The sequence below is a fragment of the Myodes glareolus genome, chromosome 26, assembly GCF_982192425.1.
Source record: "Myodes glareolus chromosome 26, mMyoGla1.1, whole genome shotgun sequence".
Taxonomy (NCBI): Eukaryota; Metazoa; Chordata; class Mammalia; order Rodentia; family Cricetidae; genus Myodes; species Myodes glareolus.
Window position 1 is genome coordinate 13930347 of NC_142051.1, and position 16992 is coordinate 13947338.

Below are 16992 nucleotides of genomic sequence, written 5' to 3' on the forward strand. Positions count from 1 at the left end.
TCTGTCTCTAAATAAATACAAACAAAAAACAATCCAAACAAAAAAAAACCCCAACCAAAACAGGAAGGCTGCTGTCCCTACCCCTTACAAGCTCTAGCACTGGGAGAGTGGCTCTTGTATGTCATCTGGGCAACACAACAGAGCTTGCCCTAATGGTGTAAGTGTGGGAGAGCCATCCCTGGGGACCTAAAAGCAGAACACACTCCCACCCCTGGCTGACGGTGGTAAGAGGTGAATTAGCCAGGGCAATGCTGGAGAATTCACCCTGATGGTGAGCAACAAAGTAATCTGGTGAGCAGGTCAACCCAGGCCCAGACCCAAAGTTAAGTCTTGGCCCACCCCAACAACCACCATCCATGGTCTGATAGAGTAACCAAAGGGACCTGACCCAAAGACCCAAAACTGCAGCATTACCACAACACAGAGCAACAATGAGATATCCAAGAAGAATCCCTGCATTGACAGTGTAGTGGAAACCAGAGTCCTCGAACCAAACCAATGGCTCTTTGAAATGAACACTTGCAAGTAAGATATATTGACAAAGCCGTTTACTGAATGACTCATTGTGTCACACTGCAGCTTTCATGACAAAATCTTAAAATTTTCCCATTCCCTCCTTTACTAAGTTTTGTTTTATTTTTGGGGGGTAGGAGCAGAGGGTGGATAGGAAGCGATGGGGAAATGAATGGGATCAAGATATATGACTAAAAGACAGATAGAATAAAAAATAAGAATTTGTTTCCAAAAATACAATATATTTTAATAAACTACAGCAGAAGAAAGTGTTCCTAGAGATTTAAAGACTACAGTAAGTTATTATTAAAACAGTTCTTAAATAATATATTGTTTAAGTATATATTTGCTAGAAAATCATATACACATGATGTTTCCATAAGGAATTCATAGTGGAATATTTTGGAAATCAATGATTCATAGCATTAAATTATAAGAATGAAGTGATTCCAGCAACATGTAGAAAAAAACATGAAATCAGATATCACCAATAAAAACAAAAAAAATCTAGAAAAATAACCTTCAGTAACTATCACAATACAAAAGCCAGAGAGAAATGTCGAAACAGCCGATATGGCCTATAATTTTTAGTAATATGACTAGCACACTTAGGTCAAGTCAAAGTCACTGTTTTGAAGTAGCTGAGGTACATTTTTTAATGACATCCTTCAGGGCTTCTTTGACTTGTTTGTTTCTTAAGGTATATATGAAAGGATTTAGTACTGGTGCAAGTGAAATAGTGAGTATGGCAATCCCCTTGTTTAAAGCTATCCTCTCTTCCGCAGAAGGTTTGATATACATAAAAATGCAGCTGCCATAAGAGATGGAGACAACAATCATGTGGGAGGAACAGGTAGAGAAGGCCTTCTTCTTCTGCTGGGCAGAGGGGAACCTCAGAATTGTACTTATGATTTTCCCATAAGAGAACATTACTAGTGCCAGGGTAATAAAGAGAATAATGATAGCAAAAATGAAATTGATCAGTTGCATGAACCTTGTATCACGGCAGGAAAGTTTCAAGATGGGAGAGTAGTCACAGAAAAAGTGTTCAATACTAGTACCACAGAATTCTAAATTCAGGCTTACAATGACTCCAGGGCAGATCGCCAACAAAGCAATTAAACAGCAAGCGCCAAACAGCAAAGTACAGACTCTGGTGCTCATGATGGTTGTATAATGAAGGGGCTTACAAATGGCCACATAGCGGTCATAGGACATGACAGCCAGCAAGAAAAACTGTGCTATTCCGAAGACAAAGGCAGCAAATAATTGTGCGAGGCAAGCCTTGACGGAAATAGTTTTATCCATGGTCACTACGCTGACCAGGAATCTAGGGATGCAGGTAGACGTCAGTGAGATTTCTAAGAAGGAAAACTTCTGAAGGAAGAAATACATGGGTGTTTTGAGGTGGGAATCCAGCAATGTCAGAAGGATAATGATAAGATTTCCAGTGATGCTCAGCAGATACATTATCAATAGGAAAAGAAAGGCTACAATTTGCCACTTTGGGTCGTCTGTCAATCCTAGAAGGATGAATGTTGTCACAAATGTGTGATTTTTCATGTCTAAGTGTCTTCTAAATCCTTTCAGCCTGGAGAAAAGTAATAAATGTGAATTGATCTCATCTGAAAAGTTTTAAAGGTGACACGAAGAATTCAGCAAGGCAATGAAAAGGCAGCTTTCCGTCTTCTATGTTTCCACATTTATTCATTGGTTAGAACTATAAGCATAACAACTTACCCAGTCCCACTTCCCAGATACTCATTTCTGATTCATTCAGCTATTTTTTTTGTAGTTTGAAAAAATCCTATATTATTTTTGTGATATCCACACATTTCTTCTTTCCCCTCACATTTTGAAAATGCAACTCCCACCTCTACTGATTCCCAAGTAACATTTTAGACTAGTTTGAGTAAAAGACATTTTATTGAAATATCCTTCTTTGTTTTCACAAGCAAAGCATTTTCTGTATATTATAATTATATTTTGATCATATTTCTCCTCCTTTATTTCCCCCAAATCATCTCTATCCACCCAACTTTGTGCTCTTTTTCTGTCTGTCTGTCCCTCTCTCTCTCAAAAAAACAAAAACCTCACAGAAAAATAAAAATCACAAACAAACAAAGAAACAAACAAAACAAACATGATAAAGATGTAACAAATTAAAACAAAATGAAACAGAAAGCTCTCCAAAAAGCCACCAAGTTTGCTTCCTGTTTGCCAACTATTCTTGGGCATGAGGCCTGTGCTGGCGTGTGGTTGATATATCTGTGAGACTCCATTAAAGAGAACTGATTTTCTCTTTGACAGTTGGTATCAGCTGCAAGTCTCTCGATTAGGAATGGGACCACATGTTCACCTTTCCTGTCAGAGCTGGTCTTCCTCCTTCCCTGATCCAATGCAGGTCTTGTGCTTGTTGCCCACAATCTCACTGAGTTCATATGTGCATCAGTCTTATATATCTGGAAAAAGCTGTTTCATTGGGAACATCCATCCCCTCTGACTCTTACACTCCTTCAGTCTCCTTTTCTGCATGAGTCTTGAGGAGAGGAATTTGAGTTTTGAGATTGGGTTTCTCTATGTATCCCAGGCTAGCTATGAACTCACTATCTAAGGTAGTAACCCAAGGTGGTCTTTAAAAAAACACAACAAACAAACAAAAACAAATTGTGACTACACAAAAACAAAGATTAATATTATTTTATCCCTTATAATTAGACCAAGTAAAATATTATCAGAAAAAAATTCAAAAGTCTAATTATAAAAGTATTTAGGAAACATAGAAAGTGAGATAAATGTTTAGTTACTTTGGGTACTTGTCAGTGGAGTTGAACATCAGTATCATCTGGAATTTCTAAAGCTCACATAGATGTTCTCTTTGATAAATTTAGCATATGTTTGATGTTAGAATGTGTAGTATCTTAAGTTTTAGTTCAGGAGTTAGTTAAAGTTACCCTGTATAGTCCAAGTGATCTTATTCATAAAGAGGTTCCTCTGCCTCCTGAGTGCTGGAATTTGAGACATGCACCACCACATCCAGAATAAATTTATAATTTTTTAAGGGGCAAAATTAATGAAAATTAAACTTGAAATAAATAATTTAAAATGATTATTTGTTAGTTGTATCTGTTAATTTCAGAGTTCTTTGGTACTACTAAATAGAACTAGTTCGGTTAGAAAATCAATTTTATAAATTTTAGATTTAAACATAATTCAATTAAAAAAATAAGCATTTGAAATTAAATTTAAAACATTTCTCCTCAATTGTTTCCCAGTTCAACTTGAGTGCCTTTAAGAAATAATTTACATTCAGTACTTCTTCCAACGTTAGCTATTGTATTACCTAATTTTTAAAGTTTAAATAAAAGTCACTGTGAGTTTTTATGGACAAAGCTTTTCTAATAAACAAGAGTGACCAGTTTTCATATAGAGAAAGCTTAGTGAGAAAGCTTAGCCGTGAATTACAAGGATGTGCTCTGAATTTCTCTAGTGCTGGGTTTAGATGGAATAATCTATGTTGAAGACAGAACTGTCCATAATACAACCTCTTCAGATACAGAATGACAAACAACGAAAATACTTACCTTCCTTGAGTTCAACAGAGGTTTTGTTTATAGATATACTGTGGAATTTTATTGTTGTATAAACATTCAATATGAATAATTCTTCCAAAATGAGTATTTTCCTAACCCATACTTATCAATTTTAATGGAGAACATGTTCAGATTAAAATTCAGCTCATTTAAAAAATAATTATATTTCTCACTCTTTAATCAGAATTCATTATGTTACATCCTTTAGTCCATTGTTTTGTTTCCCTTACAAGAGCAATAATTAATGTCTTCCCAAACAGTAGTGTGATCCTGTTTTGTTGTAACTGAGGAATTATAGCCACAGCCTCATCCCATCTTCAATAAGCGTGACTTTGTCTCCATACCACTGGAAGCTGTCACGTTCTTTAATAATGAATTATGTTTTCACTAAGACCTGGTATAAAACCTTGGGGATTTTTGTGGTTAGTACACTAATTGACTATTTCAATTGTTAAGTCTAAAAGCAAAATAACAAAGTTAATAACATCTATAGGGAATCTTGAAATGCTAATGTTAAATGGAGTCTAAGACCTATAGTAAAATTTCAATTTTTGTCAAAATGTGTTAAAATTCATAAAACTTCTGAGCATGGAGGGCTCCTTAAGTATCTTTTTAAAATATGTGAGAAGGGGATAGCTATTATATCTGCCTGTGACAATGTTAGCATAACCTGACAAGAAATATGCCTTCTGTAGGAATTTACCCTATTTTATTCTTACAGTCTCCAAAAAAATAAAAAAAAACACATCACGTTGATGCCAATATACTAACAGTGTGGTTAGTAAACAAGGCCTAACTAAATTTTCAGAAAGTAACCGAATGTAAATAAGTAGATAAAGTCTCTCAAGAAAACAATCTGAAACTCAGTTACCATATAATCTAGACTATGGGAAAAATTCACTCTGAAGTTACATGTAAGAACAAATTGCAGAAAATCAGAATAGAAAATATTTTTATTAGGAAATCTATTATTAAAATGAGTCCAAACTGATGGAAGATTCAGTTTGTTACAGATGATGCCAGAGAGCATTTCACAGATACTGGCATCACTAACTGACTGAGAAAACTACAACATGGTAAGATTTTTTTCCTTTGGAAGAAATAACACTTTGGGAAATCTCTAAAATTTAATTCTACCCTAAAAATAAAAAATACTCATGTATTTTTGTATATGTTTTATTAGCTTGGAAGCATTATGGAAATATGAAATAATTGAAAGAGTTGACAAGATAACAAATCTATGATGATTGATGTGACATAAAATAATTTTTAGATAAATAAGAATATTGAACTGAAGAAACCAAAAATGAAATAGTGTTTGTTCTGTTTTGTGTGGTACTAAGGAAAGTTATGATATACATATGATTAGGTGTGCCAGAAGAGGAGAAGCAAACCATAGAGCAGAAATGACATTCAAAGCAGTATCTACAGATTATTTTAGAATGTGTTGTGAGCTGTCATCTCAGTAGCTGAAAAGCCCTGTGACTAGCAAGTGAAAATGACCTTCCCTGTCCTGTTGATTGAGGACAGGAATGCATGGGAGCTGAATCCTATGACTTTAAAAAGCATAGCAGAATGGGTTTTGGGTTGTTTGCTGTTTTATGAAGACCATTTTTTCTTTTTATTGAAAAAATTCATATAGCATGCTTTTAATATTTTAACTAAATTTTCATCCTGGAATGTATTTTGATCATATTTCTCCAATATCTCCCATAATCTCCCAATCTTCAATTTTATGTTCTTTCTTTTTCTTTCTTACCAATAAGAAAAAAATGTACAAAGCAAATTGAGACAAAAAGTTTACAGAAATAACACTGAGTCTGTTTTGCTTTATCTAACTATTCCTGTGCATGGGGCCTGCCTGAGATGTACTTAATATACCTAATAGCACTCCACTGGAGAAAACTAGTTCTATTTTGCAAGTGGATGTGAGATGCAGATAGCGTTTTGGTTCTGGAAGGAACCCAAGTCTACTCTTCACTCTTACTGCTAGGTCCCCATCTGGCTTGAGCCTGTACAAGGACTGTCTGTTCTGCCACAACCGCTGTCAGTCCTGATGCGTCTAGAAGACATTGTTTTCTCTTCCTCCTAGATCCTTGAACCATGAGGTCAGGGAATTGATGAATGAACATGATGATGAACCTTCCACTTTTTAAAGTTGTTAAAAATATTGGATTTTATTATAGCGTTTCACAGTCAACTTCTTGTTACTATATTTCATTAATTCTTTGATCTTCATACATGATTATAATGTATTTTGATTGTGTTCACTTCCACTCCTCCTAATTTCTCTCCATCCCCCCCATCAAACCTAACATTGATTCTCCTTTTAAAAATAATCCCAGTTGTCCAATTTGTGATGCCCATATATTCATAAGTCATTCAATAAAGTGTTGTCAACCTCCCAAGGGCCACAACTTCAAGGAAAATTGACTATCCTTTGATTATAAGCTATTGATGGTCAATAACACCTCAACTAAAGGCAGTCTTCCGAAGCCTTGCCCCATCTCTCTGTAATAGGGATTGTCTTGATTGCGTGCAGGTCTTGGGCAGACACCCACAGGTGCTGTGAGTTCACAGATACAGCAGCGCTGTCATGTCATAAATGCTTCATTTTTCATTAATCCTTCCAGATCCATGGCCATTACAATCTTTCTTCCCCTTTTTCATGATGGTTCCTGAGCTTAATGTGGATGAGGAATTATATTGATGTCCTATTTGTGGTTGAACACTTCAATAAAACTTATTTGTTAAAGTCTAGTCAGTTTTGAATTTCTGTATTAATAACCATGCATCACATAAAGAAATTTCTTTGATAAGATCCCCACACTCCCACGGAGCCCTGTTCCCATCCACTCCTCCTGCTCGTTCCTTGGGCTTGAACAAAGCATGGCTCTTCAAGATGAGGTAGGACTCAGCTCCTTCCCCTAATAAAGACTGGGAAACATGATGCAGCACAGGGAAAGAGTTTCCAAAAAGCCTGCTAAGTGCCTGATCTCACCACTAGAAGCCTTAAAGAAGATCAATCTACACAACTATCACACACATGCAAGGGCCAAGGTGGTACAATGCGGGATTCCTAACCGTTGGTCCAGAGTCCATGTGCTCCCAGGAAATCAGGTCAGCTGTCTCTGTGGGTTCCCCCATTGTGACCCCACTGGCTTATATAATCCTCCTCTCTTTCTTCAGCAGGACTCCTGGAGCTTGGCCCAGTGCTTGGATATGGATCTCAGCATCTACTTCCATCACTTACTGGATAAAGGCTCTCTGATGACAATTATGGTAATCACCAATCTGCTTAGAGTAAATAGCAAGTTCAGGCATCCTCTCCACTATTGCTAGAAGTTTTATCTGGAGTCATCCTAGTGGATTTCTGGGAGGTTTCCTGGCACCAGGTTTCTCCCTAAAACCCACATGAAGCCCCCACATCAAGACATCTCTTTCATAACTCTCTCCCTCTGTCCTGCCTCCAGCCCACCTCCCATAACAACCCACCCATCCTGCTCCCTGAAATTACCATCTCTCCATCCTCTCCTCCACTTGGTTTACTGGGTATATCTCTTCTATTTCCCCTTTCCAGAGAAATCCATGTATCCCTCTTTGGGACCTCTTTGTTATATAGTTTCTCTGGGGCTGTGGATTGCAGGTAGAGTTTCTATACTTCACTCCTAATATCCACTTATGAGTGAGTACAAACCATGTTTGTCTTTCTGGGTCTGGGTTACCTCACTCAGAAAGTTTTTTTTTATATTTCCATCTATTTGTCTGCAAATTTCATGAGGTCGTAGTTTTTGTAGTTGATTAATAATACTTCATGTGCAAATGTACCACATTTTCTTTATTCATTCATCAGTTGAAGGGCATCTAGGTTATTTTCCAGGTTCTGGCTATTACAAATAATGCTGCTATGAACATAATTGAGCAAGTGTTCTTGTGGTATGATTGAGCATCCTTTGGGAATATGCCAAGATTGATAGAGCTAGGTCTTGGGGTAGACTGATTTCCGTTTTTCTGAGAAATCACCATATTGTTTTTCAAAGTGGCTGTACCAGTTTGCACTCACATTAGCAGTAGAGGAGTGTACCTCTTACTCCACATCATCTCCAACATAAGCTGTCATCAGTGTTTCTGATCTTAATTATTCTGACAGGTATAAGATGGTATCGCGGAGTCATTTGATTTGCATTTCTCTGATGATTAAGGATGTTGAACAGTTCCTTAAGAGTATTTTTTACCATTTGAGATTTTTCTTTTTTTATTTTATTTTTTCATTTAAGATTTTTTACTGAAAATACTTCTTTCAGATCTGTATACCATTTTTATTTGGTATTTTTTAAATTTGAATTATTTGGTAATTTGATGTCTAGTTCCTCGAGTTTTTAATCTTATTTTGGAGATCAGCCCTCCATCAGATGTGGGGTTGGTGAAGATCTTTTCCCATTTTCTAGGATGCCATTTTTTTTATTAACAATGTCCCTGGCCTTACAAAACTTTTTCAATTTCAGGAGATTTCATTTATTAATGGTCAATCTCAATGTCTGTGCTATTGGTGTTAGATTCAGGAAGTAGTCTTCTGTGTCAATGCATTCAAGACTATTTCGCACTTTCTCTTCTATCAGGTTCAGTGCAAGTGGATTTATGTTGAAGTCTTTGATACACTTGGATTTAAGTTTTGTGCAGGGCAATGGTTATGAATCTATTGGCATTCTTTAACATGCCACTATCCTTATGCAAGCATTATTTGTTGAAGATGGTTTCTTTCTGTTTCTTGACAAAATACCATGAACCAAAACAGAAAATATAGTGTTTGTTTCAGCTCCTGATTGCAGAGGGAAAGAGTCCACTGTTGTAGGGAAGGAACGGAGTGATGGCTGGAGCACGATAATGCCTTATGGCATTTAAACATAAACAAAAATCAAAAGAAAGCATGAAGTAGAATGAGGTCATAAACCTTCAAACCTTGTATTCAACAAGGGACTTTTCCAATGAGTTTGCTCCTTAGACTCCATAATCTACACCTCCCAAACAGCACCACAAGTATTTAAATGCAGAAGTCTATAGAGGACATTTCTCTTTCAAACTACATGAATTCAGAGTTCTTGATCAGATTTAAACAAAGAAAAATATTTTTTGATGCATCCATTTATTTGATTTTAGGACTTAACTTTTTTTGAGTTTTCTTTTTTTTTCTCAAAGTTTATTAAATTATAAAAGTTTCCATTTCCGCCCCTCCTCCCAACACCCTCCCACTCCCCCCACTCCCTCTCCTCCTCCCTCTCCATCCCTAAGAGCAGTCAGGGTTTCCTGCCCTGTAAGAAGTTCAAGTTCCTCCCCCCTCCCTCCAGGTCCAGGAAGATGAGTATCCAAACAGACTGGATCCGCAAAATCCAGTATATGCAGAGGAGACAAGTCCCAGTGTCATTATCAATGGCTTTTCAGAAAGACTCCGGGCCAGCCACATTCAGAGAATCCGGGCCGCATTCAGAGAATCTGGTTGGATCACATGCTTGTTCAGTCCCAGTCCAACTGGCCTTGGTGAACTCTCATTAGATCAGTCCCTTTGTATCAGTGGGTGATCGCACCCCTCACGGTCCTGATTTCCTTTTTCATGTTCTTCCTCCGTTGCTCCTCATTTGGATCTTGGGGGGCTCAGTCCGGTGCTCCAATGTGGGTCTCCGTCTGTATCGCCATCCATCGCTGGATGAAGGTTCCCTCTGGTCTTGCCTTCTTTCCTCACGTTCTCTTTCCTTCTGCTTCTCGTTTGGACCTAGGGAGTTAAGTCCAGTGTTCCAATGTGGTTCTCTGTCTCTATCTCAATCCATTGCCAGATGAAGGATCTATGGTGATAAGCAAAATATTCGTCAGTATGGTTATGGACCAAGGCCAGTTCAGGCACCCTCTCCTCTGTCCAGAGAACAATCTGGGGATCTCTCATTGGACCTGGGATCCCATTTATAATCAAGTCTCTTGAAAATTCTAAAATGATTCCCTTAGTTGAGATATATTCTTCCCTGATCCCATATCCATCCTTCCTCCCTCCACCCCATCCCAGTTCCCCGAGATTTCCCCATTACTCCCCTACTCCCTTCTCTATAACCCTCTCCCCTTCCAACCACCCGCCCACCCACCCCCCATGCACCCGAGGTTACCTGGCACTCTTGTCTATTTCCAATCTCCAGGGGGATAACTACATGATTTTCATCAGGTGCACCTTCTTATTTAGCTTCTCTAGGATCACGAATAATAGGCTCAAAAGACCTTTAATTATGGCTAGATTCCACTTATGAGTGAATACATACCATATTCCTCTTTTTGGGTCTGTCTTACCTCACTCAGTAAAGCGTTTTCTATTTCCATCCATTTGCATGCAAAATTCAAGATGTCATTGTTTTTTACCGCTGAGTAAAACGCTAATGTGTATATGATCCACACCTTCTTTAACCATTCTTCTATTGAGGGGAACCTAGGTTGTTTCCAGATTCTGGCTGTTACAAATAGTGTTGCTATGAACATAGTTGAACAAATGCTTTTGTGGTATGATAGGGCATCTCTTGGGTATATTCCCAAGAGTGGAATTGCTGGGTCATGAGGGAGGTTGACTCCCAGTTTCCTGAGAAACCGCCACACTGATTTCCACAGTGGCTGCACAAGTTTGCATTCCCACCAACAATGGATGAGTGTTCCCCTCTCTCCACATCCTCTCCAGCATAGGCTATCATTGGTGTTTTTGACTTTAGCTAATCTGACCGGTGTAAAATGGTATCTCATAGTTGTTTTGATTTGCATTTCCTTGATCGCTAAGGATGTTGAACATGACCTTAAGTGTCTTTTGGCCATTCGAAGTTCATCTGTTGAGAATTCTCTGTTCAGATCAGCACCCCATTTTTTAATTGGGTTAATTAGAGTATTGGTGTCTAGTTTCTTGAGTTCTTTGTATATTTTGGAGATCAGGCCTTTATCTGATGAGGGAATGGTGAAGATCTTCTCCCAGTCGGAAGGTAGCCTTTTTGTCTTACTGATGGTGTCCTTTGCTTTACAGAAGCTTCTCAGTTTCAGGAGGTCCCATTTATTCATTGTTTCTCTTATTATCTGTGCTACTGGGGTTCTACCTAGGAAGTGGTCTCCTGTGACTATGTCTTGTAGACTACTTCCCACTTTCTCTTCTATCTCGTTCAAAGTGGTCAGATTAATGTTGAGGTTTTTAAACCATTTGGACTTGAGTTTTGTGCATGGTGATAGATTTGGATCTACTTTCATTCTTCTACAGGTTGACATCCAGTTGTGACAGTACCATTAGTTAAAGATGCTTTCCTTCTTCCATTGCATACCTTTAGCCCCCTTTCGAAAACCAAATGTTCGTAGGTTTGTGGGTTAATATCTGGGTCTTCAATCGATTCTATAGGTCAACTTCTCTGTTCTTATGCCAGTACCAAGCTGTTTTCAATACTGTAGCTGTGTAATAGAGTTTGAAGTCAGGGATGGTTATACCTCCAGACGTTCCGTTATTATATAAGATTGTTTTGGCTATCCTGGGTTTTTTGTTTTTCCATATAAAATTAATTATTATTCTCTCAAGGTCTGTGAAGAAGTTTGATGGGATTTTGATGGGGATTGCATTGAATCTATAGATTGCTTTTGGTAGAATTGCCATTTTTACTATGTTGATCCTCCCAATCCAAGAGCAAGGAAGATCTTTCCATTTTCTGGTATCCTCCTCAATTTCTTTCTTCAATGACTTAAAGTTCTTGTCAAATAGGTCTTTCACTTCCTTGGTCAGAGTTATCCCAAGATATTTTATGCTATTTGTGGCTATCGTGAAAGGTGAAGTTTCCCTGATTTCCCTCTCTGCTTCTTTATCCTTTGTGTACATGAGGGCCACTGATTTTTTGGAGTTGATCTTGTATCCTGCCACATTACTAAAGGTGTTTATCAGTGGTTGTTGATTCCGGTAATTATTTTTTTGTGTGTTTCTCTTCTTTGAGTTGTGGTTGTGAAGGGTCGCTAGATGTCTGGGTTATTGTAGGCAGTGATGGTATTGTTGGATTCCTTGGGTTGCAATTTTCCTTCTATTACTTTCTGTAAGGCTGGATTTGTGGCTACGAATTGTTTAAATTTATTTTTATCCTGGAATATTTTGTTTTCTTCGTTGATAGTGATCGATAGCTTGGTTGGGTATAGTAGTCTAGGTTTGCATCCATGGTCTCTTAGTTTCTGCAGTACATGATCTTCTGGCTTTCATGGTTTCCATAGAGAAGTCCGGTGTAAGCCTGATAGGCTTACCTTTATAAGTTTCTTGACCTTTTTCCTTTGCAGCTTTTAATATTCTTTCTTTAATCTGTATGTTTTGTGTTTTGATTATTATATGACAAGAGGATTTTTTTTTTGATCCAGTCTATTCGGTGTTCTGTATGCTTCTTGAACCTTCATAGGAATATCGTTCTTTAGATTGGGAAAGTTTTCTTCTACAATTTTGTTGAATATATTTTCTGGGCCTTTGATCTGCAGTTTTTCTCCTTCTTCAATCCCTATTTTTCTTAGATTTGGTTTTTTTATTGTGTCCCAGATTTCCTGAATGTTTTCTGAAGAGAATTTGTTGGATTTTCCATTTTCTTTGACCAGAGCGTTTATTTTCTCTGTGGTATCTTCAGAATCTGAAATTCGTTCTTCTATCTCTTGTATTCTATTGGTTATGCTTGATTCTGTAGTCTCTGTTCATTTACCTAGGTTTTCCACATCCAGCTGGTTCTCGGTTTGTGTTTTCTTCATTGCCTTCATTTCAGTTTTCAATTCTTGAACTGTTTCTTTTTCCTGTTTGATTGATTGTTTTTTCTTGGTTTCTCAGGGTATCATTCACGGATTTACTTATTTCTTCAAACTTTTTGTTATACTTCTCATCCAATTTTTTAAGGGAGTTATTCATATCCTGTTTAAGGTACTCTATTGCTTTCATAATGGCACTTTTTTCCACTTCTTCTGGATTAAGTTGTTCAAGTCCTTCTATTGTAGGGTCGTTGGGATCTGTTGTTTTCATGCTGCTTTTCATTTTGTTGTACGAGGTCTTGCCTTGGCGTCTGCCCATCTCTTCCTTCAAATGCTCTCTATTGGATCTTCTGGTACCAGGTCAGGTTCCCTTGTTGGGCAGGGACTTCACTGACAGAATGCCCACCTTTCCTCAGGCAAGCTATTGAAGCACAGTCACTCCCTCCTTCCGGGATGCACCTACAACCCAGGCCCAGCAAGCAAGGCAGCTGGGCTGGGGAAATTTTATGGCCCCAGGGGGAGGGGAGAAATATAGGAATTTGTACCTGGATGGAAGCTGGAATGACAGGCAGGAGAGCTTAGCAGTGTGGAGCCAGCACTGCAGAATGACCTGGGAGTCTATGGGGTTGGGGAAAGTCTGAGCTCCTTCTCGCCAGGCTCCTGCCGCCACAGGCCAGTAGCAAACTCACCCTTCTGATGGCCCTTTGCAGGGTGGAAGCTGGGTGGAAGCTGGGATGGCAGGCAGGAGAGCTTAGCAGAGTGGAGCCAGCACTCGGGACTTAACATTTTTTATATTATAACCTTACAAAAAATGGTTTGCTAAGAGAGCCAAGAATGAGGCACTTTTAGAAATGATACAGTCTTTACAGAGTAATAATGAACAGCTAGAGGACAAGATTTATATCATCAAAATTCAAAAATTAGTTGAAAAAATTGATATTATTAAAAAGGATAATATTAATGTAACATGAAGGTCGGCTTGTTGGGGTTTCTGTCCCGCCCAGTACCCCACAGCTGGCAAGCCCAAAGAAAATCAATCACACAGAGATCTCTACAAGTTATAAAGCTGATTGGCACATTAGGTCAGGCTTCTTATTAGCCTTTGTAACTTATATTAACCCATTATTCTGATCTATGTTAGCCATGTGGCTTGGTACCTTTTCCAGCTGTCAGCTTCACATGCTGCCTCTTCGGTGGTCTGCACAGGAATGACTGAGGAAGCTTCTGCTTCCCAGAATTCTCCTGTTCTCAATGCATCACCTCTACTTCCTGTCTGGTTTTTCTGCCTATACTTCCTGCCTGGCTAATCAGCATTTTATTAAAATACATGATTGACAGAATACAGATAATTCTTCCACACCATTTCCCTCTTTTTTTTTAAACAAAGAAAAATACCCATAGTCCATTTGTTGGGAATGTGGGCATAGTATTTCAGGCTACTTCCTGCTGGTTGGGGTCGCTGATAATCTTATGGGGACCTAAAGAAAATTTAGAGTTATAATCAAGTCCTGACTGGAGTATCCTGTGAGTCTTGATCATCTCAGGCAGCAGTTTTGAATCTGTTCTGGATGTAGAACTCTGTCATCTGGGCTATCTGTTCCTGTCAGAGATTTCTCAGGTGGCCTCCCTTGGTCAAAGATCATTTTCTTAACTCTGAATAAATCCACAGCCTCTCATTTTCTGTGGAAACAAAAGCAAAATCTCTTCTCCAAAGTAGCATACCTTTTGACTTCAATTTTGAAGCCAAGATATTTTCAAAATGCCTATCTTGGATTAATTCTGTAGCATTTATAAGCAAATATTTTTTAGCAACTGTTGCTCCTTCCTCAGCATTTAAACAATTCAAAGAGAGAATAATAGCATATAGTATCAAGATTCTCTGTTTATTTTCCATCTTTATGCAGCTTTATTTCAACCTCTATTTCTTTTGTTTTTACTTTTAACTTTTGGCTTTTTGAGACAGGCTCTCTGTATATATCTTTGTCCTGGAATAACACTGTAGACAAGGCTGTCCTTGACCTCACAGAAATCTGCCTGTCTCTACCTCCCCAGTGCTGGGATTAATGACATGTGCTACCACACCTTGAACTCACAGAGATCTGTCTCTGCCTCCCAGGCATTGGGATTATAGGCGTGTACTACCACACCTTGAGGTCACAGAGATCAATCTACCTCTACCCCTTGAAGTCACAGAGGTCAATATGTCTCTGCCTCCCAGGCACCATATTAACTTGACAGACAAAATTCAATCCATGTCAAAGGGTACTGAAAAATAATCTGAAAGAATTCATACTGTTGAAATTGACAGCCAAAATCTGCTAAAAATTTATGATAAGTTAGCAGATAGAATATTGCTCCAGGAAAGCATTCTACACACCATCCAAATAATATCCAAGGATGAGAAGTTATTATTAATGGAAAAGTTTAATACCTTGAAATTATATGCAGAATGATGATCAAAGGTTATGTGAGTAGATGAAATCATTAGAAATATTTACAGGTCAAAAGATTTAGGCTATACAAAAGACAGTGGTAAAAAGATTGGAAATGATTGAGGAAATTATAAGAATAGATAAGCAAGGGGTGGAGGTACAAGGACAGGATTTAACCATTCCAGTATGTATCAGAGTCAGAGATGACTTACCAAGGTTTCTAGCTACCTACCCTGTAATCTCCTCTGATAAACCCATCTGGTACTAAATACCCAAAAGAATTCAGAGAATGTAAAAGTCAAACTATAGCTATGAACAATCTAAAGGAGATTAAGTAAGCAGTAGTATCTTATGGCTTTCTTTTACCATTTGTTAGGGAGATGGTGACAATGTGGGCTTTAAACAATAAGACTATGCCACATGAGTGGCTTCAATTAGTTTCAGTAGTCCTGGAAGATAGGCCACAATACTGTGGAAATGATACTCATAAGAAGATGCAAAAATTTTGGAACAAGAAGGAAGAGCAAAAGGATTTTAGGCTTTCCAAGATCAAATTCTTGGCAAGGGCACTCATGCTGATCGACAGGATCAAGTTCTTTATGATGAATACATCTTGTTCATATGCCATACAACAGCCTTAAATGATTGGGACAGGATTCAAAAACTAGGTAAAAGATTGAATCCTATACTAGCATTAAACAAGTCAAAAGAAAATTCTTTAGTGACTTTTTACAAAGATTAACTAAGGCTATACAAATATCAGTAACAGACCCAGAAGCTAGATGAATATTTATTGAATCAATGGCTTTTGAAAATGCCAACTTAGAATGCAAAAAGATACTTGGACCTTTAAAGGTTAGATGAGCACCAATGGATGAATGGATCCTACTTCCAAAGAAAGTTGAGACATTTTACAATAATACTGTGGCTTGGGTAAGAGACCAATTTCCAAAAGTATGATGAGACATGAAAATGTCAAAGATTTTAATTGTGGTATAATAGGACATCTGATAATGAAATGAGAACAAGGAATCCCTAGAGAAAATGTCTTCTTCTTTGGGAATGACAAAAATAGAATATATCAATCTTCTGGGTTATGTAGAAGATGTGGCAAAAGCCAGATTTGGGGCAATGAATGTAGATCAACAAAAGACAAACAAGGCAACCTGATACCATTTGGGAACTCTTTGGGGAGCCTCTCATGGGACCCTACGTTAAACGTGGTCCAGTCATTCTCAGTCACTGTGGAGAACATGTCTCAACAGGAAAATTTTAAAAATCCATTGCCTGCTGTAAAAAACTATACTGTTCTGGATGATGAAATAAACATGGAGGATGAATCACAAATTCCAGTAGAAAATAGGAAAAGTATGTTTTGGAAGACTTCTATAAATGATAAAAGACCAAAGCTAAGAGCGCACATATATAATATTGTAATCGAAGGATTACTGGACAGAGGTGCTGATGTGACTATCATTACTCCAGAATCTTGCCATCTGAATTGGCCTCTTCAAGTGGCAGATGTTCAATTCTTAGGAATTGGTAACTTATCTCAAGTGAAACAAAGTATGATATGGGTTGAGTGCATAGGATTAGAAGGACGTGGAGAAAGACTGAAGCCACATGTGGCTTTTATTGCAGTGAATTTATTGGGTTGTGACCTGCTGTAGCAATGAATACCCAGGTTAATCTTC

General features: G+C 38.0%; 1 protein-coding gene across 1 annotated transcript; it reads right to left on the minus strand.

Moving 5' to 3' along the window:
• Positions 1-1137: 1137 nt before the first annotated feature.
• Positions 1138-2097, minus strand: LOC148117751 (olfactory receptor 6C74-like). Its single transcript, XM_087902075.1, has one exon. The coding sequence runs from the start codon at positions 2074-2076 to the stop codon at positions 1138-1140; it is 939 nt and encodes a 312-aa protein (XP_087758201.1). The 5' UTR covers positions 2077-2097.
• Between the last annotated feature and the right edge of the window lie 14895 nt (positions 2098-16992).

What these genes read in the sequence shown, in the direction of transcription:
- LOC148117751 (XM_087902075.1), bottom strand. Translation starts at nt 2,076, where the DNA reads ATGAAAAATCACACATTTGTGACAACATTCATCCTTCTAGGATTGACA.